This window comes from Girardinichthys multiradiatus, chromosome 7 (genome assembly GCF_021462225.1).
Source record: "Girardinichthys multiradiatus isolate DD_20200921_A chromosome 7, DD_fGirMul_XY1, whole genome shotgun sequence".
NCBI lineage: Eukaryota > Metazoa > Chordata > Actinopteri > Cyprinodontiformes > Goodeidae > Girardinichthys > Girardinichthys multiradiatus.
The window spans coordinates 19,026,479-19,048,959 of record NC_061800.1 but is presented as its reverse complement, the minus strand read 5'-3'; the positions used below and the strand labels follow the sequence as shown (position 1 = coordinate 19,048,959).

Below are 22,481 nucleotides of genomic sequence, written 5' to 3'. Positions count from 1 at the left end.
ACAAATGGTACATTCACATTAGATACTTTGTTACCAGCCTGTTGCAATGACACATGTTTCATTTGATTCAATTATATTTTTCAAAAAGGTCTGTATTAGTGCTTGACAACTGGTATCTTGCACCAACATGGTGATTAGCAGAGCCCATAGCAGAATAAATAGCACACAGTAAATTGATTAACAGAAATATCTCATTTTATTTAGGGAACATAAAGCTCTGTTCTAGCTCATTACTTTGAGTTTTTGTTAATTAGCCGTCTCATCATCTATGTAATGTTCTGATTTCAACCTTTTTGTCATATGTAACACTTTTAACTTTACTTTGTCTGTGAGGATGTCCAGATCAGGTTTTTTATTCCCTGATAATGACCCAAATCATTTAAGATTTTGCCTCGCTGATACCAAGTTGGGATGCACAGTGGCACAGATGGTAGTACTGTTGCTCTCCAGCAAGAAGGTCCTTGGTTCAAGTCCAGCCTGTGGTCTTTCTATATGGAATTTGCATGTTCCCAGTGCATGCGTGGGTTCTCTCCTGGTACTCCAGCTTCCTCCCACAGTCAAAAAACACTATTTTAGAGTCAATGTAGTATTTTTAAAAGGGGGTTGGGAAAAACAGTTCAATTAAGTTTATTTATAGCGCCAATTCACAACACATGTCATCTCAAGGCACTTCACAAAGTCAGGTATATACATTCCAATTAATCAGATTCAGTTATTTATTGAAATTGGATAAAAAGTTTTTCTATCTAAGGAAACCCAGCAGATTGCATCCATTCAGAGACTTGTGGCAGTCACTCCTCCTGGATGAGCATATAGAGACAGTGGACAGTCACTGGCATTGACTTTGCAGCAATCCCTCATACTGAGCATGCATGTAGCGACAGTGGAGAGGAAAAACTCTATTTTAACAGGAAGAAACCTCCAGCAGAACCAGGCTCAGTGTGAGCGGCCATCTGCCACAACCGACTGGGGTTTGAGAGAACAGAGCAGAGACACAAAAAGAACACAGAAGCACTGATCCAGGAGTACTTTCTATGGGAAGGAAAAGTAAATGTTAATGGATGTAGCTCCTTTAGTCGTTTCACCTAGAAAGAAAGAACAGATAAACTCTGAGCCAGTTTTCAAGATTAGTCTGAAAGAGAGCACATATAATTAGTTACAGCAAAAGCTCAATCAGTAGCTATGTCTAGGAGAGAGAAAGGCTTAAAAACTGAAAGACAGGGCCAAGTGGATCATCGCTAGAGGGGGAGTATTAAGTTGTTGCCAGCAGAAGTTTGGACAATGCCCCCTCCAGGATGGTGTCACAGGTAGACACAGAGTCAGGCCAGGGTAGCTTCTAGGAAGAGAAAAGAGAGAGAACAAAGTTAAAAGCTGAAATAACAGCAAATAATGCAAAATTGGAGAGTAGTATGAGAATGTAGCAGAGAGTGAAAGTGGTCATTATGTCCTCCAGCAGCCTAAGCCTATAGCAGCATAACTACAGAGATAGCTCAGGATAACCTAAGCTACTCTAACTATAGGCTTTATCAAAAAGGAAAGTTTTAAGCCTAACATTAAAAGTAGACAGGGTGTCTGCCTCACGGACTGAAACTGGGAGCTGGTTCCACAGGAGAGGAGCCTGATAACTAAAGGATCTGCCTCCTATTCTACTTCTAGAGACTCTAGGAACCACCAGTAAACCTGCAGTCGGAGAACAAAGTTCTCTGTTAGGAACATATGAAACAATCAGATCTCTGATGTATGATGGAGCTAGATCATTAAGGGCTTTATATGTGAGGAGGAAAATTTTAAATTCTATTCTGGATTTAACAGGGAGCTAAAATAGGAGAAATATGATCTCTCTTTTCAGTTTTCATCAGAACTCTTGCTACAGAATTTGGAATCAGCTGAAGGCTTTTAACTTCATTTCAACCTGGAAAGACTCACAAATGAGAGAAACACAAAGATGGCAATTAGAGGAGTTTATTAGCTGATGTTTGATTTCTTTTGGCGCTCGGACCCCGGTGGAAGACATGGATGCTAATGACATGAGCTTGAATAAACATCTTAGGGTTAGAATTAGAGAAGTCTTCCCCCCGGGATCCTGATACTGGTGGTGAAGTGGAGGCCTGAGGAGATCAAGGTGTCGGAAGGAGCTTGAAGCCTGATGGTGGAGATGGGGTGGAGGAGGGTCGAAGCTCAGCTGAAGATCAGGAGATTTTGCATATGAAGGTCTTTTAAAGCAAAGCCTGTAGGGATGATTGGCTGAAGAGGAATGTAGATCAGGAGCTCATTGGTTGGAGCAGAGAACGTGGTGGAGTAATTAGATGGAGCTGGAAGTGGAGGTGAGTCTTCCAAGTTGAATTTTCGTCAAAACCGCATTTTGTGGACATCCTGATAGTAAAGAATTACAATAGTCCAGGCTTGAAGTAACAAATGCATGGACTAGTTTTTCAGCGTCAACCCTAGATAGGATATTTCTAATTTTGGCTCTTACTGGCACATTGCACCAGTAAGAGCAGAGTGTGAAGGTTCAATTAGCAGGGTAAGAGCACAGTTTTGATCAAAATATTGAAATGCACACAACATTATGGGTGACAGACCAGAGTTCAAAAGACGACAAATTGTTGGTGCACGTCTTGCTGGCGCATCTGTGATCAAGACAGCAAGTCTTTGCGATGTATCAAGAGCCACAGTATCCAGGGTAATGTCAGCATACCACCAAGAAAGACGAACCACATCCAACAGGATTAACTGTGGACGCAAGAGGAAGATGTCTGAAAGGGATGTTCGGGTGCTAACCCGGATTGTATCCAAAAAACATACCCAGAGTGAAGCATGGGGGTGGATCAGTAATGGTTTAGGCTGCCATATCATGGCATTCCCTTGGCCCAATACTTGTGCTAGATGGGCGCGTCACTTCCAAGGACTACCGAACTATTCTTGAGGACCATGTGCATCCAATGGTTCAAACATTGTATCCTGAAGGCGGTGCCGTGTATCAGGATGACAATGCACCAATACACACAGCAAGACTGGTGAAAGATTGGTTTGATGAACATGAAAGTGAAGTTGAACATCTTCCATGGCCTGCACAGTCACCAGATCTAAATATTATTGAGCCACTTTGGGGTGTTTTGGAGGAGCGAGTCAGGAAACGTTTTCCTCCACCAGTATCACGTAGTGACCTGGCCACTATCCTGCAAGAAGAATGGCTTAAAATCCCTCTGACCACTGTGCAGGACTTGTATATGTCATTCCCAAGACGAATTGACGCTGTATTGGCCACAAAAGGAGGCCCTACACCATACTAATAAATTATTGTGGTCTAAAACCAGGTGTTTCAGTTTCATTGTCCAACCCCTGTACAACTTAATAACCATTAGACAGTATTTTTGGGTGCTTAAGCAAAAAACATCTTAAAACGTCATTTCCTCTCAAACTTTCTAACTTTTAAAGCAAGCATTGAAAATGGGACAATGGAAGGTGCATGGAAGACAAGTTTTATTCTTTGTCAAGAAAACGACTAAATCTGGACGGTCTTGTCGACTTCCAACATTACTGACAAGACAAAGAGAAACTGGAGAAGTTTTCTACATTAAACAGAGGAGGAGGTTCCATCATGATGTAACAAGCCTCTGGCAGTCCATGAGTATCAAACTGCAATTGATTGTGTGGAGATTCAGGCATCCCTACTGACTGAGGGTCCTCATCTATGCAGTGATGACTGGGTCTTTCAACAGGATAATGCTGCGGTTGACATCCATCTAACAAAAAAAGACTTCTTCTAGGAGAATAACGCTTCTGCTTTGCACCATCCTGTATGTTTCCCTCCTCCAAATCCCACTGATGACATTTAAGGACTGATGGCAAAGAAGGTTTACAAAAATGGATGTCTGTTCCAGACCGTGGGTGCCGTTTATGAAGCTATCTTCAACACAGGGAGCAATGTTCCCTCCAGGCTAATGGACACACTCCCATTGAGGGACATCTAAACAAACTGATCATAAGTAGGCAGTGGGGCTACCTATTGATTTGACTTTAAACGCAGTTTTCAATAATTTGCCCACTATTTGTTTTGTCATTTGCTCGTATTTGATCTTTTGCATTTTGAAACCCTAGTTTTGAGACTTTCACACAGAGGGTATTTCTGGCTATACAGATACATTCTCTAATAAACTCTTGTCTTGTTCCTGCTCACTATGTTTCATGGGCAGAATTTTAACCTACTGTCAGATGTGGGAAATGTGACTGCAAAGCTGGCGCAGGGCGGGGCACACAGTGAAACTGGATGGATGGATGGATGGATGGATGGATGGATGGATGGATGGATGGATGGATGGATGGATGGATAGATGGATGGATGGATGGATGGATGGATGGATGGATGGATGGATGGGTCCATATTTTGTTGGGAAAGGCTGATTAGGAGGTTACAAGTTACCATGACCCACTATGGAATAAGTGATATAGAAGATGACTGAATGAATGAATAAAGTTACATGGTGTGACCATGGTGGTTATAAGTGCAAATGGATCATTTATATCATATAAATAAAGTGATTTTAATTAACGTAGTTGCTGTACTGTCTGAATTTAATTATTTTCTTTTTGTGATTTTAGAAAAGGTTGTCAGAAGAATCTTCAAGTATCCCATCAGCCCTGTGGTATGTGATTGTCATATTTCATATCCAAATAAAACCAAAAATGTCAACATTTGTGTTTTAGATTTGCCTCTACTGGTCCAAAGTATGGATAGAATTACAATGCAAATTGTAAACAATAAATCCTATAGTGGAGTATGAAGTCAGGTTCACCTCCTCTTCTGCAAATATTAAACAAATGGCATTTAAAAACTGTGTGTATGTATTTGGAGCAGATGTTCTGCTGTTGAGTTCTTGTTATAAATTTTAGTGAGCACATACTATTCTTGGGCTTGTTTGGCTTGTTGATTTTCCATGGAACTGCTAAATGGAAATTACATCAGTGAAGCCAGGACTGGCCAAGCCAGAGAAAGTGGTCTGTATCTCACTCTGCAGTACAAAGAGAGGAAAACAACAGATAGGTCTGAGTGGAAAGTCAAAGGGTGATCACAGAGCTCAAATAAGTGGAGAGGAGAAAGATGGTAGATATTTTCTGTCATGTGACCAAGCTCAACAAAAACCCTTTGAACACCCTGCTTCTCACCGGGGACTCTTGTCAGTTTGACGTGGTGTACAGAGTCTTCATAAACTATGCACTGCAGACAAAGAGAACAGAAATACTCACACATTCGGGGTTGTTAGGATCTTTAAAAACTAATACCCTTTTCCTTTTTCATGTCTTTCCTTCAGAAACCCTTCACTCCTGCTCCTCCATCCTTCTTGGTTCCTCCTCAACACAGTAAGCCAGTAGAGAAACTTGGTCCACTGTTGATCTAAAACATATTTAATACAGTGATAGTGTAACATATGTTATTATATACATTTCTGTTTCAGGCCTTCTACCTTTCCTTTATTTTTGGACTGAGCTTTAAAACAGTTTTAACTTGACATGTGATCTGTTGTGTTGCAAATGGGATCATTTCAGCCTGTCTTACTTTTTCATGTTGGCTCGTTGCAGCAGATGCCTGCTCGATATTTCAAAGCATCATTAGGATGTTGACACACCTCTTTGGATTTTGGTTCTCTTATGTTTAATCTCTCATTGTGCAATCTCAAACTGACTAATTGACTCCATGTTCAATGGCCTGTGAGAGCTGGAACCAAGTTGCAGAATAACTTTGTCTAAAATATAAATACAGAATTAAAGAATAATCTCAACCTTTTTAAAAAGGCCCATCTTAGTAAATCAACCAGTTTTAACATTCTTTATCAATACTTTACTGTAGCAAAGATTTAATGCAGAGTGGGCTGCTATAAGATTCTTATGACATAATATCTCTGAGTAAAAAACTGCATCACTGTATTATAATAAAACATATGTTCCATGATGTAATTGGAAAAGTAACAAATATTTCTACTACTGCAAAAAAAGTCATGTATTAAAAATGTTGTAAAAAGCTATATTTAACATTTATGTACAGATTTGTTTTATTTTGAAGCATAGATTTATGCAAAAAAAAAACCAATAAGAATCCAGTATGTTAAGCAGTAGTTTTTAAGAGCCTATGCCAAAAAATATAATAGTGATGCATCGATTAATGTGCCAATTTTTCCTGGCTGCCCTATTTTTGTTTTTCTGTCTGATGTGCCAACTTTGATTTTGACCAACTCAAGCAGGTTCAGTAATAGAGGAACTAGATTTGAATCCAACAGAAAACAAATAAATTACACGATCATCGCCATTTATGCGTCAAAGCATGTTTCCCTAACCCTTATGTGATTTTTATTAAGCTCAAAGTGCATCAAATTACATGCTGTTGGTTGATGCATTTTTAGACCAAAAATTATAGTAATTGCTAGTTTTGATACTTTCAGTGAATCAAAAATATCTCTGGCGATCATCGATCAGCCATTTAAGGGGAGTAATTGGTGCATCTGTAGAATATAATACCTTTTACCATTCTACTCTTTATAGAGTAACAATGCTACAACAAACCTTTAAAAGCTGATTAGTATTAACTGCTTAACAAACATGCTGCTTTTAGCTCACCAACTAGTTTTAAAGCAAATTCCCTTCATAAATATGATGGTGGGATCTTCTTTAGTTTCCACAACATAAACCCAGGAGAACTGGTCCTTCTTGCATATGATGAAATATGCAGGAGCCAGCTGTCCGGCAGTGTGCACCGTCAGGTGGAGAGGGTGGACCCCTGTGTTATTCTTTTCTCCATAAAGCCAAGGAAAAGCTTGGACAAATTTATCTGGCATCTCACTAAAAGGATTTTAAATCTGCCTGCCAGGAGCTGACCGCTGGGAGAGGCTGAACATGATTTAGTGACCTAACAAAGCACATTTACTGATGCTTGAAGTATTTTAGTTTTAGTGTTTGAATCTTATAGCATTAAAACTATAAACACATTTTTTAAGATACATTTGCCAATATGTGCTTTACCCAGACATAGTTTATGCAATGTGATTATGTCACACAGCTTCTTATCCCTTTTTCTCTGACTCGGATTCATAATAATCCATAATGTCTCTCTTGTTCCCATCAGCTCCTAAAAACAGGACGCGGGCCCGACAGTCCTTCTCCAGAATCAAAATCCCACAAGCAACTCTTGGTAAAGACTTTTCTGGCACCCTTCAGCAGTCAGAAACAATTCTGAACCTTTGATCCAAGAATCTTACCTGTTCTGCATATTTTTTCCAGCAGGAAATGCCATTGTTTGCTCTACATAGGGGGCATTCAATAAAAAAATATTTCCTCAGGTCTACTAATGCTCACTGTATTTCTCAGCTCCTACAACAGCTGCTAAGCAGATATTTTTGCCAACCCATGGACCCAAACTATCTGTGATCAACAAGCAGCCTATCGGTAAACAAAATCTCGTTGTTTTTGAACATCCTTCACTATTCTCACTGTAGCTGTGTACAATCACTTGAGCATAGGACTTGTGGCAAACTAGAATTTGGAGGTTTAGATGCTTTAATGTTTCTTTTTTGTTGCATGAACAGGCGTAGCTTATTCTTTATGAGTACAGTACTAAGACTGTCCTGTGGATTCCATCTAACTCTACTGAAGTTGAAACTTGTCATTTTAGCTGTGTGGCTGTAGGCAAAAAAACGGAAAGGGACATTAGTGATGTTCTCAAGCGTTTACTCTGTTACTGTAATATACGATTTGAATTAAAAGTCACTTTGAAAGCCTGTAAACGAACAACAGGCTTTTAACAATGACTTAAAATGAATGGGAGTGGCTTACTTTCTGTATTTCCAGTATTCTCCATTTCTTCAGCCTCTGGCCATGACCAAACTAACTCAGATGTTTTTGGGTTTTTTTCTACTCAGCAAAGGTACATGTTTGAACATAAAAATGTCATTTTTGAATGCCCTCTATTAATTGGATCAATAAGCATACACTAAAAGCAACAATAGCACAGAGTCATAGATTTTTTTCCTAAGGCCACAAATCTTTGGCCCTGTGCGGAAACTGTTAATAATGGAGGGCAAATGGTAAAATAAAGTAAAATGAAAGGTTTATTATTCAGCTATTATTCATTTGAGCAATTCGTAAAACTATAAATCAGAGGCCAACTTTGCAAGTGGGGCCAAGTCAGGCATGTGCAAAGTGGGCCTCTTTGTCATTGTTTTGAAAAATCTCCTGATAATTAGTCCATATTTAAACAGATTTTTTAAAAACATCCAGTTTGGAAAATGTTATTTTTTTCACATCTGCATGTGGACAAGTAATGCAAATGTGGAAAAAGAAATCTGGCCAAATATCAATGTTGGTGTGGGCCTTAGGCAATAACCTTCCTGAACAGAATAATTCCTTAAATGTATCTCTACGTTGGAGTACAAAATATCTGGTATTTCACTCGGTCTATAGACCCTTTCACAATCTTACTTTGTGTTTTCTCTACCCTCCATTCTCTCTTCAAGGCCTACATCTGACTAAATATAAGAACCAACAACGATCAGTCAGAAGTTATTAAAACCTCTTTTGTCACAGCATTTCAGAGGCATAGCTAATGGATTTGGATGACCATCGCTCATCAGCAATCAAACCTCTTGCTGAACCTGTTTGTAGTAACATGGCTTACACTGCAAATACTTTCATATGGTTTGCCTACATTTGAAACAGGACCAATCAAGTTATTGTGTTTCAGTCTTCTGTGTGACATATCAGTCCAAAGGCTTACATTTGAGCTTAATAAATTACAAGTTTTTTGTTGTTGCTGCTTTTTCTTAGGCTATCTCTGCCAATGATTTTGTCTTACATGTTTCAGCATGATGGCTTTATGGCTATATTTTCTCTCTCAGTCACACAAAACCCAGGAGGAGAAGAACTCTCCAGACCTGTTTTTACTCCTTTCCCAGAGGTTCTTCTAGCTCCCAAGGTTCGCTCTGAAGTACTTGTTGCAGTCACCATAGCATCTGTACCAGTATACCAAGGCAGACTGGAAAATCATGGAGACCATCCAAAACAAATCCCCCATCCTCTACCTAAAGCACAAACTGAACCTAACTCAAAGCATCTACAGCACCCACCACAGCCAATGCCGAAACCTCACCTTCCTCCACTGAAATCCATTGATGAAAGTATGCCAAAACCACATACAACATCCCAACCTGACCTCCAAACCAAACCAGAACCTCAAGTGACAATCCAGACTGAACCTCAGACCGAGCCACTTTCAGAACCTAAACCAGATTTCCAATCAGTTCCTTGGACAACAGTAATGCCTCACTCTGAACCAAAGCCTCAGCCATCACCCCGGACCAAACAGCAAAACCAGCTGCTAACACATCTGCAACCAAAGACCCACACCAAACCGCAAACACAACTTCAGACAGCTTCTCTGCCACTCCCTGTGACACATCATCAAACCACGCCGCCACCACCCCAGTACATAGATTATGAAGAAGCGGCACCAACGAAGACCCACCCCCAACCTCCACTTCAGCCAGATATTTATTTTTTGAAAAATCCACAAAACCATTCACCAGCACCGACAACACCAAAAACACAACCTCAGTTAATCCAACCAACACAAAAACCAAAGATGATATTTGATCATTCTAAGTCTACCCCACAATATGTACCCATGAATTTAGGAGTAAAATATCAAAAACCTACAACAAAGCCAAGAATTAAGAACCAACATGGTCTCCCAAACCTTCAATCACGCCCTCAGCCACAGTTTCCACAAAAGTCCCCATTTCAACCTAAAGGTCTACCGAAGGAACGTCAACCAAGGATTCAGTCTCAGCCTCAGACCAGGACCAAGTCTGATCACTCCAAGGGTTCTCCAAGGAAGACAGTTCATAGGGGTAAAGACCCATTCACATTAGCACTTCTCAGTTAAGCACAAATACCTTGTCCAAATAACACAATGAAGGGGGCATTTGAATCCATATTTGTTTTAAATTCATGTGCTGATAATTGGCGATGTAATGACACTTCCAGCTCACAAGAAGACAAGCTATATTTTATATTAAAACCAAGAATCCATTTTTGTTTTCACTAAAACAGATTTTGAAAAATCACAACTATTTTAAAGAATAGCCTGTTTGTTTAGGAAGCTCTAAAGCAATGCTAATTTTTACATCGCGAGCCAATTTTTAACTATTAACTATTATCATGCTGTGCTTACGAATCCTTTGTATCACATTTGTCACTCTGTCCCTTGTTTTTGGTCTACAAAGGGTCCAAAATGCCACAACACAAACAAATGCTGTTGGCCAGCCTGACAGGAAGTCTCCGTAGGGTGTTTGCAATAGAAGGTCAGCTAACTTTATGTCCATCGCTCCTGGAGGACATACAGAACAGAGCAATTACCAGACACTGCTACTGGACCTACTTCACAAAGATTCTTTTGATGCAAAATTAAAGTTTATCTGCTGTTACCAACTGTGACAGAACAGAACAGATAAAACATTTAATATTTTGGTAGTCCAAATCACAAATGTGGATGAGTAAACAGAGGAATTATCATTGTCATAAAAAAGCAGGGGATGGTTTAAGTGATTCACTGGTGCATCTTGTCCTCATCTGCTCATTTAGTTTCACACCTCATTAATCTCTGTTACTGTCATATATCCTGAAGGAGATTGGTTTAGAAGGTTTTTGGACATCGCCAGGACAGCTGCCAGGACATTGCAAAACAAATCTAGACTGTCAATATTTTCATTTCAGGCAGGCTAGCTACATGTTAAATTTAGACTTACTGCACTGCAGTTGCAGGTTTTTGAATTAAACGTTAGTGGATGGTAGTGCTTGCCAATAGTTATATGAAAAAAGAAGGATCTTACCTTGCCTGTAACAACAGCCATGTTTTCCTTTGAGTAGGTCACTGACACATTTTGCACCCAACTGTAAACTGGTTTATGGGAGCAAATAGTTGTCCATACTGAACATTTCATGTAGCGTAAGTACTCATAATTTGGACTACGTTTACTATTTGCCATCTGGTATGGGTCTACTCAATCTATAAGCTAAAAATTGTGTTAAAAAAACTGTCTTCTTTTACTGACTGTTTTAAAAACTTTCTTTCTTTGGTATTCATGCTTCTTTCCCACGGTTAGGCTTGCTGTTTGTCTTCCAAGATCGCTGGTCCTTTTTGTGATGTTATTGCAAACACCCAATTAGGCAACTCTGTCAAGACAACAGGCCAGTTAAAAATCCACATGTTGATAAAATAGGGTTTGTTTAGTTTAAAGTACTTACCTTCAAATCCAGAGCTCATAATAACAGCTTAAAATTTCTTTACCAATTGAAGTCACGGTCTGACAGTGACATGATAGCCTCATTTTGAGAAAGACTTTACTATGTCAAGAAATATTATAGCATTTTATTATCACATAAGATCTCGATACACCCTAAACTCTATTAAACAACACTGTCTATTCTTTTTACAAGGAAAAGCAGGACATGCCCCCTTTTGAATGCATTACGATACCTATGTTATCCAAGATAAATTAGTACGTTTTCTTTCATACAGCTCCTAGTCATCCAGAAGAGGGAAAACCTCTATCAAGACCTGGCCTGGCCACAGAGAAGGCTGGTAGTTACAATCTTGGTAAAGTGCCATGACAAGTCCATGTCTCATCACCATTTCAGCTTTTTTTGTTGCGTCATGGAGTACTTTGTTTCCCCACCTCCATCTCCATCCTGCCAGCCCACACACCCTACCCCATTGTTGTGAATGTTCCATGTTTGTGTCCATTTGCAGCAAGGTTTTGTCACACTTGACCACTCTTAACCACACCAGTCTGGCAAGCTTTGGATCTAATTTTATGCCTCTCTGTCATTGCATTCATTGTTCACAGGGCGTTCATTGATTTTCACTTTCGTGCATTAAATATTTGTTCAAGTTTTCATGCCTAAAGGTAGACCCTCTATAATTTTCTATCTGGTTCTTTAGGTTCTGGCACCATTAGATCTCCAAACCAAACCAGAGCCAGAACATCCATTGCTGAAGTTCCCCGTTCTGCCGTTAGCTCATCGGTTTCCACAGGAGGAAGAAATGCCACGGTGACTCGCAACCGGGTTGCTTCTCATTCCAGTAATCCTGGTGTCCAAACATTCTCTCCATCCAAGACAGCTACCTCCCCAGCTACCTCCTCTCACTCTTCCAACACACCTGACGGTAATGCTTGTTCCTTTTTTCCCCAAGCAGCTGTCTCATCTGCAGCCAAACGTACAGAGGACGAACAATCTCTTTCCTGTTTATTTAGCCACACAAACGGCTTTTCTTGTCTTTATTCTTCTGCTTCAGCTTTTCTTAAAAAATAGAAATTCTCTGTATGCTGAACATGTGCTTGTATTTTTCTGAGCTTCTCTAGAAGCGCCACAGGGCTCATGGTCATTAACATGATTTATGGTTTCTTTTTGTTCGAGCTGGAAGTCTGGCCACAACAACTGGCCCTGCCACACCACATCTTACAGTTACTATGCCAAGTCTAACACAGTGCAGACAGTAAAGTTGCCACAGTTCTTACTTCTATCTATTCTAGTGCTCGTTTTCTTTGTACGTTGTGGACAATTGACCATAGAATGTAAAATTACAAGAACTTCAAGCGTTGAAGACTAGCCTTTTCCATTTGTACATCCAGTAAAAACAGACTGAAAGCACAAATTTAACGAGATTTTTGATCTGCCTTTTAATAGCTTTAGAACGCAAAGTACTTCCCTCCCCTTTTTGATTTTCTTTTTACTTGTTGCTGTTGTGTTTGTCATAACCAACATTTCTCTCCCTCTAACAGCCAGTGGGGCACAACATAGGGGCAATGCTCTTCCTAAACCTGTCGCATGGTCAAGAGAAAAACCTGGTAAAGATACACCTTAAAAATTACCAATACGAGACACAATTGTATTCTGTCACAGAGGGCCACACTCATCTGTCCTTTTGCACCAGCTGTCTAATGCTTTGCTGTTTTTGTGATTAAATCATCGTCTATGTTTGTGTAGTCACTACAGTTTATACTTGACTGGGACTGAAGGCATTTATTTCAACTGAAATTTACATGTGCCATGTAAAAAAGACACACCTAACCTTGTTTGTCTCATTAAGTCAAAGTAAACCTTCCAGTTTTAGGTCAGTTAGAATTACCAAAACCATTTCTATTTGCTAAAAGCCAGATATTGAGAGAGAGGATGTTTTTTTAGATGTATTTTACTTACTTCAAATTCAGACATATATGCACTATGACCATTATGTCTTTATACAATTTGGGAAAGCCCAGATGATGATGTCAATGCTTTGTAAGCTATTTATAGGTTAAATTACATGATTTGAGCTAAATGGAGGCAAAACCTCGCACACACTGCTCTCTTTCATCACTAAACAATTTAAAGAAGACAGCCAAGATATCAGAGAAAGAATTTTGGATCTCCACCAGTCTGGTTCGTTCTTGGATACAATTTAAACAATTAAACTCAAGAATGCATGAAATAATTTTGTATAGGAAGGAGACAGGCACTGTGTCTGTGTTTTGGTGCGAACTGTTTGTAACGACCCCAGAATAAAAGCACCTTGTGATGTTGCTGACTGAAGCTGGTAATAGAGTTGTTGTTGTCCAAAGGTTAAACAAATCCATCACCAACACGGGCTGAAAGGCCACTCAGGTAGCTAGAAGCCAGTACAGTTTTAAAATGCACAAAGATCTTAATTTTTGGAGAGCTGTCCTGTGATTGGATGAAACTAAAATCGGACGGTTTGGTCATAATGACCATTGTTACATTTAAAGAAAAAGGGAAGGTGCTTATAATCCTGAGAACACCATCTGAATTGTAAAGTACGGGGATGCCAGCGTTGTGTTGTGTTGGTGTTTTGCTGCTTTAACAACTTACAGTATGCACTTCACATAATAGATGGCCTTATAAGAGAAGAACATGATGTGGAAATATTGAAGCAATATCTGAAAACATCAGCCAGGAATTTAAATTTTGGGCACAAATCAGACTTCCAAATGACCCTAATCACACCCCTGGATTAATTACAAAGTGGCTCAAGGACAACAAAGTCAGTGTTTTGGAGTGGCCATCATGAGACCTGATCTGAGTCCCATATAAAATATGAAAACAGAACTGAAAAAGCCTATAAACCTGAATCAATTACAACCAGTTTTGTCAGGGCGAATGAGTCATAAATGAGCCATAAAAACTATTGTGAGAAGCTTGTAGAAAAGATATGTAAAATATTTCAACAAAGTCACTACGTTTCACGGGCAATTCTACCATATATCTGTTTAGCAAATAGAAATACATTTTATAATCCTAACTGACCTAAAAGAGAAAATAAATATTTGGTTTCAATTCTTTATTATGGGCATGTTTGTGTATTCTCTCCACATATTTATTTTTACTCTACGTTTGCACATTTAACCAGTTGAAAATTAATCTGAAAATATTTTCTGTTCTTTTTTTGGAGTCACACTTGATTTGGTCAATCACATAGTTTCCATTCTGCCAGACAGGCTCTGGTAATTACGTCTTGAATTGATCTCAACTTTAAATCCAAATCACATCAGTACAAACTGTGTTAATGGTTACGGCATGCCTAAACGCATTAGGAGCTGCAGAGAGAGATTTTGCTTCAGTCCCGAGTCGATGCACAGCTGGTGTGTGTTATTGCTGGAAACTTGGACAGTTTCAGAGGTCTTCATGGAGTCGAAAGGCTCACTGGAAGCAGTTCTACAGAAAAAAAAGCAGTTTTGCCTGCAAGTCCTGCACATGCAAGCGACTGTTGATGCACTGAAAGTTTGGGCACCCCATTTCTCTAATATTTAAGACAAATATGTTCTTGTCCATCTTTTCAAACAAAATGAAAAGATTAATGTTTCTAAATGCTCACTAAGCATTGCATTTAGAAACTCTGCCTTTGGCAACTTTAATAAAATACATATTTTAAACTCTTTAGTTTATAACTCTTTCCCATTCATGAGTTCTCATGTATCAACTGTGCTTCTGCACTCTGTTAATTTTCAGTCCTGGCAGTATCCAGTTTAGGAAATTTATTCTGTTTATTCTGGTATTGAAGCTGATCTTATTTAAGCTTGAGTTTTCTGTTTTTCCTTCCTTAAAACATTCTGTAAAAATGGTAATTCTGTTGATCCAGTGCCATCTATACTAAAAGTATGGTTGTTTTTTTAGCTCTTTGCGACCAAGGCTGCCAGAAATCTCCATGCATCATTCAAACCTTTGCCTTTCTCTCTGATGCTATCAGAAATAGCACACAATAGTCCTTAACGTCTCCGAGTAAATAACTCGCAGCTACATATTATTGATTTGTTGCTAATCTTTACAGTACTCGCAAATCATCTTTTGTGTTCCTAATGGTTCAGTTTAGTTGCAAGATCACTTTAAATTTATTAAAAACTGTCTCATTATATCTGCATTTTTGTTTGATATTGTTTTTTTTTTTTGCCAGAATAATATACCCCAAATCTGTTTTGACTGAACATGTGTTTTAGTTCACACCAGAAAATAAGTAGATTATCTGATAGAAACCAGTGCTCCCAACACTGTGACTGTTTTAAATCTAAACCTAAAGTCTTTGACACATCATAGGTCACGGCTATTCTTTCAGAGGGGATGCAAACCAAACACCTTTGCTGCAGAAACTACATACCATCTATTATCTCATACTATGAAGATGTGTAATTAGCATCATATTTTTTAGACCCTAAAGCCAACATTTGCCCAAGTTGATCTTGACATCACTCATCAGACAAGCTTTTGATTTAGTTTGTTTTGTTTATTATTGGGCTTGCATTTAAATCAAGCCACGACCTGACTTCATATGTGAGCAGATGTTTGCCTTCACCTGAAGGCTGGCAGCTGTTCCTTAAGCTGTTAAGACAACCTTTTTGTCTTGGCAGTCAGCTACACAAAATATACAAAAAATCCAAGAATAATATGTAGTGTCCTCAAAACCCAGAAAGTTGTTCTTGGTCAACTTAATGACATTTAACAAATCTCCAAGATATGAAATGACAAATTATAAAGAGAGTGCATGCCCTGAAAGAAAATAGAAACTCTTCAAATTTGCTATCTTTATAACTAATTTATAAATACAACAACATTTAACATGTCAAGCACCCCTGAGGCTCCTTAGCTCTTCTGAGTTCCTGCACTAATTTGGTATCAAATTGCTCTTTTAAAAACAACTATGACTAATTAAGTTTATTGAGGCCAGCATTTTTATTGTTGTAAGTTTTTTCTGTGGAACTGGGCCCATTTTTCATTTCTAACTTAGTTTTCAGAGTAATTTTGAACATGTGTTTAAGTTCTGTTTAACAGTTTCATGGTTTAAGGTAATATTATTGATTCAAAGGTTATAGTGGTGCTCTGTCAATATTAAATGAAAAGTGATTTTGTAGTATTTAACATGCGTTGTGCCTGGTTGCTTCATTGTTGCTTGTCGTATGTGTTGTGCACTACTTTTTCCAGCTCAAAGTATTCCTGAAGACTTCTGCCTGTCTAAATCTGCTCCTCTTCCCCTAAAACTGACATTCTTTAATCATTATTGCACTTTTTAATACTTTAACAACACTTGTTTTCAGATTCTCTGTGTTGGCCATTTGTTGCTGTGTTTCCTTTGTGAGTTTAGCCTCAAACAGGCTCTTGTTTCCCACAATTCTCTGCAGTTCAACGACCCTCTGTTTCTGGCAACAAGACACCAAACCTGGTGGGGAAAACAAGTGATCATGGTGAGAGCTTTAAAAAAAGTTTTGTTCAGTTTTTTTATTCAAGCTCAGACTCCCAATAAAAAGAGTTAGGAAAGAGAAAGCAGGTGAAAACACTTCTACTGACTATCCAAAGCCCATGTGTTATAAAAACATGCAAAATTAGGATGACTTCCTAACAATGCATTTAGTGGTGGTTGATAATTTATGTCCTTGTAATGTGGAAATTCCCCACCCACGCAGGGTCGAAGGTTGCAGGGCTGTAAGGGGGATGATACCTATGTCCCCAGTCAACAGGCTAGAAGCAGGGTGCCCCATGGTTTTTAACAATGCCTAACAAAAGTACTTAAAGCATTCAAATATTTCCAAGTTGTTTTGTTTTTTTTTACATTCTAAACTTACCAAGACAAAATAGCCCATGAGTGTAAAGTGGAAGAATAGAAATAAATTCTTGTTAACTTTTTACCACCAAAAATCAGAAAAGTAGAGCATTCATTTGTATTCACCACCTTGACTCAATACTTTGTAGAACTGCTTTTCATTGCAGCAAAAACAACTGTAGGTTTGCACATCAACAGACATGTTTGTAAGCTATACAGCTTAAGATCAGTGAGATTAGATGAGGAGTGTCTGACAACACCAATTTTCACATTTTACCACATATTCTCTGTTGAATTTAAGACTGAACTTTGACTGGTCCACTTTTTTATCCTTTGATCTAAACCATTCCCTTGTAGCTCTGGCTGTGTGTTTAGTGTTTGAGTCCTCCTGCTGGAAGGTGAACCTCCACCCCAGTCTCAAGTATTTGGCAGACTCTAACAGTTTTTCTTTGCTCCATATTTTGCTTCACCCATCGTCCCATCAACAGTGACCAGCTTCTCTGTCATTGCTGAAGAAAAGCATCTCTACAGCAAGATGCTGCCACGCCTATAGTACTGACTCTGAACGTATTCAATTTGCAGAATATGTTGCGGCATTGGAGACGATTTCAGTGTGCTGTGAGAAAGACAGGCATGTGGTTTTACTGTTTTCAGGTATTTAAATGTCTGAACCGGATCCACCATCTGCCCTTGGATGTTGTCACTGGAACAAGGCTGATAGTGTTTTATCTTTGCTTCCACATGAGAGCTCCTTGGTCTCTGAGCTGTTGAGCTCCAAGGTATGCTCAGCAAACATTGGCAACAGATTATTAACACCCTGCTGCTAAGGTGTAAGAGCATCAGTGCCCGCTGAGTATGTAACCAGAGCAATTTCATATATGAATGCCATACTTTCACTGCTGCATGAGATGTTATTAATATCGACACAGAAGAGGCTAGAAGATAAACCACAGCTCTGGAGGAGAACTGTATTTAAAACCAGCATACTAAACTTTATATGATTAAAAAAACACCTGTTGGGCGTGGCGCTGATAGTGTAGGGGTTAAGCGCGCGACCATGTGCAGAGGCTATAGTCCTCGAAGCGGCTGTCCCGGGTTTGAGTCCCGGATCTGGTGACATTTGCTGAATGTCTCCCCCTCTCTCTACCCCTCTTTCCTGTCTGCCTAATGTCAAAAATAAATAAATAAATAAAGGCCACTAGTGCTGAAAAAATATATTTAAAAAAAACAAAAGAAAAAACACCTGTTGTGTGTCCAGAGATTAAGAAGTATGCCCAAAGGTTAGAGAGGTTATGCAAAAGGTTATAAATATTTACACAGTTTGGTGTGTGAATGTGTGGTATTCAAGTATTTGGCAGCTGTATTAAGAAGTCCAGGTGTTTGTTTCTGCTAAGAACTGCTTTGCTTAATGGGCAAACAGAAGTGTATCCAGTTTGACACCAGACCCGATAGGTAAATACACAATACCCTCTTGCTACATTTGTAAAGCACAGACATTATAGCCACAGGTCTATGACCCCTCAGGTCCTTTGCAGGTCCTTTTTGGGTTACTGGAATTATTGTGGACTCCTTCCAGTACTCAGGGACGCAGTAAGAGTCCAAAAGGTGCTGGAATAGTCGGGTGAAGACTCCACTTAGTGGAGCATTCTTTTAGCACCCTTTGGCTTTGTGTGGATTGACTCTGTGCAAGATGGCGGTCACCAGCTGTTCATTAATAGTGAGCACCTGGAGATTGAAGTTGGAGGAATCTAGGTTGTTGATGTGTCGCCAGTATTAAATGTTTTAACCCCTCTGTGTGGACATTTAGTTTGGAGCAACAGGTTTTTTGGTTGTCCTCCCACTTTTTCCTAAATTTTCCTTCTCTTGCTTTAGGTAGAAATATCAGCTTTGTTTTTTCAGTGTTGTTTTCTGAAAGATACTTGCTGAACTCAAAATAGAATCAGCCTCAAATAAGCACGGATGTTAATTATTCCAACATACATTAATTCTATAAAGGGTCTAAGCTACAGTACCTTGAGATGTTGCATAGTTGGAAACAAATTAGTCTAAAGTGTTTGCGAATAAATACAGGCAATTTATCTTGTTCCTGTTGTTTTATTATACTTCTGGGCAACAAAGCAAGTTAACATGTAACTGGGCTTGTTTGCATCGTGGCATTCTTGTTAACCAGACGATTTCTGACAGGTCTGTGTCCTCCTTTAGGCGCTCAAAGGACATGACTCAAAATATAGTACTGTCTTTTGATCTGCCCTGAGGCACGAAAAGGCCATGGAGTTGCTCACTGAGGATGGCCAGAGTACAGGTCCTTCTCAAAAAATTAGCATATTGTGATAAAGTTCATTATTTTCCATAATGTCATGATGAAAATTTAACATTCATATATTTTAGATTCATTGCACACTAACTGAAATATTTCAGGTCTTTTATTGTCTTAATACGGATGATTTTGGCATACAGTTCATGAAAACCCAAAATTCCTATCTCACAAAATTAGCATATCATTAAAAGGGTCTCTAAACGAGCTATGAACCTAATCATCTGAATCAACGAGTTAACTCTAAACACCTGCAAAAGATTCCTGAGGCCTTTAAAACTCCCAGCCTGGTTCATCATTCAAAACCCCAATCATGGGTAAGACTGCCGACCTGACTGCTGTCCAGAAGGCCACTATTGACACCCTCAAGCAAGAGGGTAAGACACAGAAAGAAATTTCTGAACGAATAGGCTGTTCCCAGAGTGCTGTATCAAGGCACCTCAGTGGGAAGTCTGAAGGGAAGGAAAAAGTGTGGCAGAAAACGCTGCACAACGAGAAGAGGTGACCGGACCCTGAGGAAGATTGTGGAGAAGGGCCGATTCCAGACCTTGGGGGACCTGCGGAAGCAGTGGACTGAGTCTGGAGTAGAAACATCCAGAGCCACCGTGCACAGGCGTGTGCAGGAAATGGTCTACAGGTGCCATATTCCCCAGACCTGGGCTACAGAGAAGCAGCACTGGACTGTTGCTCAGTGGTCCAAAGTACTTTTTTCGGATGAAAGCAAATTCTGCATGTCATTTGGAAATCAAGGTGCCAGAGTCTGGAGGAAGACTGGGGAGAAGGAAATGCCAAAATGCCAGAAGTCCAGTGTCAAGTACCCACAGTCAGTGATGGTCTGGGGTGCCGTGTCAGCTGCTGGTGTTGGTCCACTGTGTTTTATCAAGGGCAGGGTCAATGCAGCTAGCTATCAGGAGATTTTGGAGCACTTCATGCTTCCATCTGCTGAAAAGCTTTATGGAGATGAAGATTTCATTTTTCAGCATGACCTGGCACCTGCTCACCTTGCCAAAACCACTGGTAAATGGTTTACTGACCATGGTATCACTGTGCTCAATTGGCCTGCCAACTCTCCTGACCTGAACCCCAATGGAGAATCTGTGGGATATTGTGAAGAGAACGTTGAGAGACTCAAGACCCAACACTCTGGATGAGCTAAAGGCCGCTATCGAAGCATCCTGGGCCTCCATAAGACCTCAGCAGTGCCACAGGCTGATTGCCTCCATGCCACGCCGCATTGAAGCAGTCATTTCTGCAAAAGGATTCCCGACCAAGTATTGAGTGCATAACTGTACATGATTATTTGAAGGTTGACGTTTTTTGTATTAAAAACACTTTTCTTTTATTGGTCGGATGAAATATGCTAATTTTGTGAGATAGGAATTTTGGGTTTTCATGAACTGTATGCCAAAATCATCCGTATTAAGACAATAAAAGACCTGAAATATTTCAGTTAGTGTGCAATGAATCTAAAATATATGAATGTTAAATTTTCATCATTACATTATAGAAAATAATGAACTTTATCACAATATGCTAATTTTTTGAGAAGGACCTGTAGATGGATAACAACTGTGCATGACGGTGAGTCAAATGATGTGGGAGAAGAACTGAACTGATCTGTTATCTTCCTGCACCCTGTCCTCAGATAAACCCATGGATCTGAAACAAGGAGACCAGGAGTCCACCTTGAAGTCATTCCTGCTGGTCACACCCAAACCAAAGCCTAAACAGAGGCAGCAGACAACCACAGTGGTCCCAGCAGTTAACAGTAAGAGCTACGTAGATTTTAAACAAGTCGCATGAGTCATAGCATGCACACGACCATGCAAAAGGGACTTTTATGGCTGCACATTTGAACATAGTTGTGAGCTACTGAAAGAAGGAAGACAAATTTGACTATCAAAGATCTGAGAGAAGATCAGAGCACGTGCTGTGCTGTTGTAGAAACAAACAAGGTCAGGACTGTAAAATAAGAGGACACAAAGAGCTGCCAGTTACTGCTGGATGCACCCAATTAACCCCACCTCCCATCTGTTTTGTCCTTCCTAGGCACTCGTTTGGATCTAAATGAAAACTCCTCCATTTTCAGCTCCTTGCCTGCATCAGAGGTAGACATAATGGGCAAAAAACGCTTTATAGGTAAGGTTTAATCAGGACTCTTTTACAGCTTTATCAGCCTTAAAAGGGAACACTAATGTTCTTCATGTTCCTGCCTATAGCTCCTCATGTCATCTACAAGACAGATAAGAAGCCAGATGAGCCGTGCTCCATCACCTCCTCCCTGGCTTACTTCTCTGATGAGGAAGGCGGTGATGTGAATGTCACTGGTCCTCCTCGCACACCACCATCCAACCTCACTGTGGTTACTGTGGAGGGCTGCCCTTCCTTCGTCATTCTGGACTGGGAGAAATCTGATAATGAAACCAGAGGTACGGGAACTGTCATTGGATATTGAGCAGTTTGGTGACAAGGTGATGTTGAAATGCCTTGCAAAAGTATTCAGCCCCCCTGAGTGAATACTTTGTAGAACCACCTTGAACACAGCTGCATGTCTTTGAGGAATATCTCTATCGGTTTTGCACAACTAGAAACTGAAATAGTTGCCGATTCTTCTTTGTAAAATAGTTCATTATCAGTAATTTAAAGGGAAAGTCTGTGAATATTCATTTTCTTGCCAACGATTCTCAATGGATTTACTTCTGGACTTTGACTAAGCCATTCTAATATGGCCCAGGTGAAACTCCCTGTATTTAGCTCCATCCATCTTCCCATCAACTCTGACCAGCTTTCTTCTCCCTGCTGGAGAAATGCACCCCCACAGGATTATGCTGCCATCACCATGTTTCACTGATTGTGTGGGATGTTCAGTTTTGCTCTACCGCCAAACATAGCATTTTGCATGTAGGCCAGGATGCTCTATGTTCCTCTCATCTGGCATTAGCACCTTCTTTCACATGTTTTCTGCATCTTCTACATGAGTTGTGGCAACTATAAACTAGACTTTTTATGGCTTTTCTTTTAGCAGTGGCTTTC

At 39.7% G+C, this 22,481-nt stretch overlaps 1 protein-coding gene across 3 annotated transcripts in view; it reads left to right on the top strand.

Annotated features, from left to right (window-relative positions):
- LOC124870922 (target of Nesh-SH3) overlaps nt 1-22,481 on the top strand; it is a 44,024-nt gene that overhangs the window by 14,565 nt on the left and 6,978 nt on the right. Inside the window, exons 6-17 of one of the 3 annotated variants that reach the window (XM_047369784.1) lie at nt 4,603-4,646; nt 5,313-5,361; nt 7,118-7,183; nt 7,360-7,437; nt 8,886-9,896; nt 11,567-11,644; nt 11,990-12,214; nt 12,831-12,896; nt 16,716-16,778; nt 21,094-21,216; nt 21,498-21,587; nt 21,668-21,877. In XM_047369784.1, coding sequence (XP_047225740.1) covers nt 4,603-4,646; nt 5,313-5,361; nt 7,118-7,183; nt 7,360-7,437; nt 8,886-9,896; nt 11,567-11,644; nt 11,990-12,214; nt 12,831-12,896; nt 16,716-16,778; nt 21,094-21,216; nt 21,498-21,587; nt 21,668-21,877 — 2,103 coding nt within the window. The remainder of the gene's footprint in view (nt 1-4,602; nt 4,647-5,312; nt 5,362-7,117; nt 7,184-7,359; nt 7,438-8,885; nt 9,897-11,566; nt 11,645-11,989; nt 12,215-12,830; nt 12,897-16,715; nt 16,779-21,093; nt 21,217-21,497; nt 21,588-21,667; nt 21,878-22,481) is intronic. The other 2 variants (XM_047369785.1, XM_047369786.1) reach the window with 2 other exon arrangements.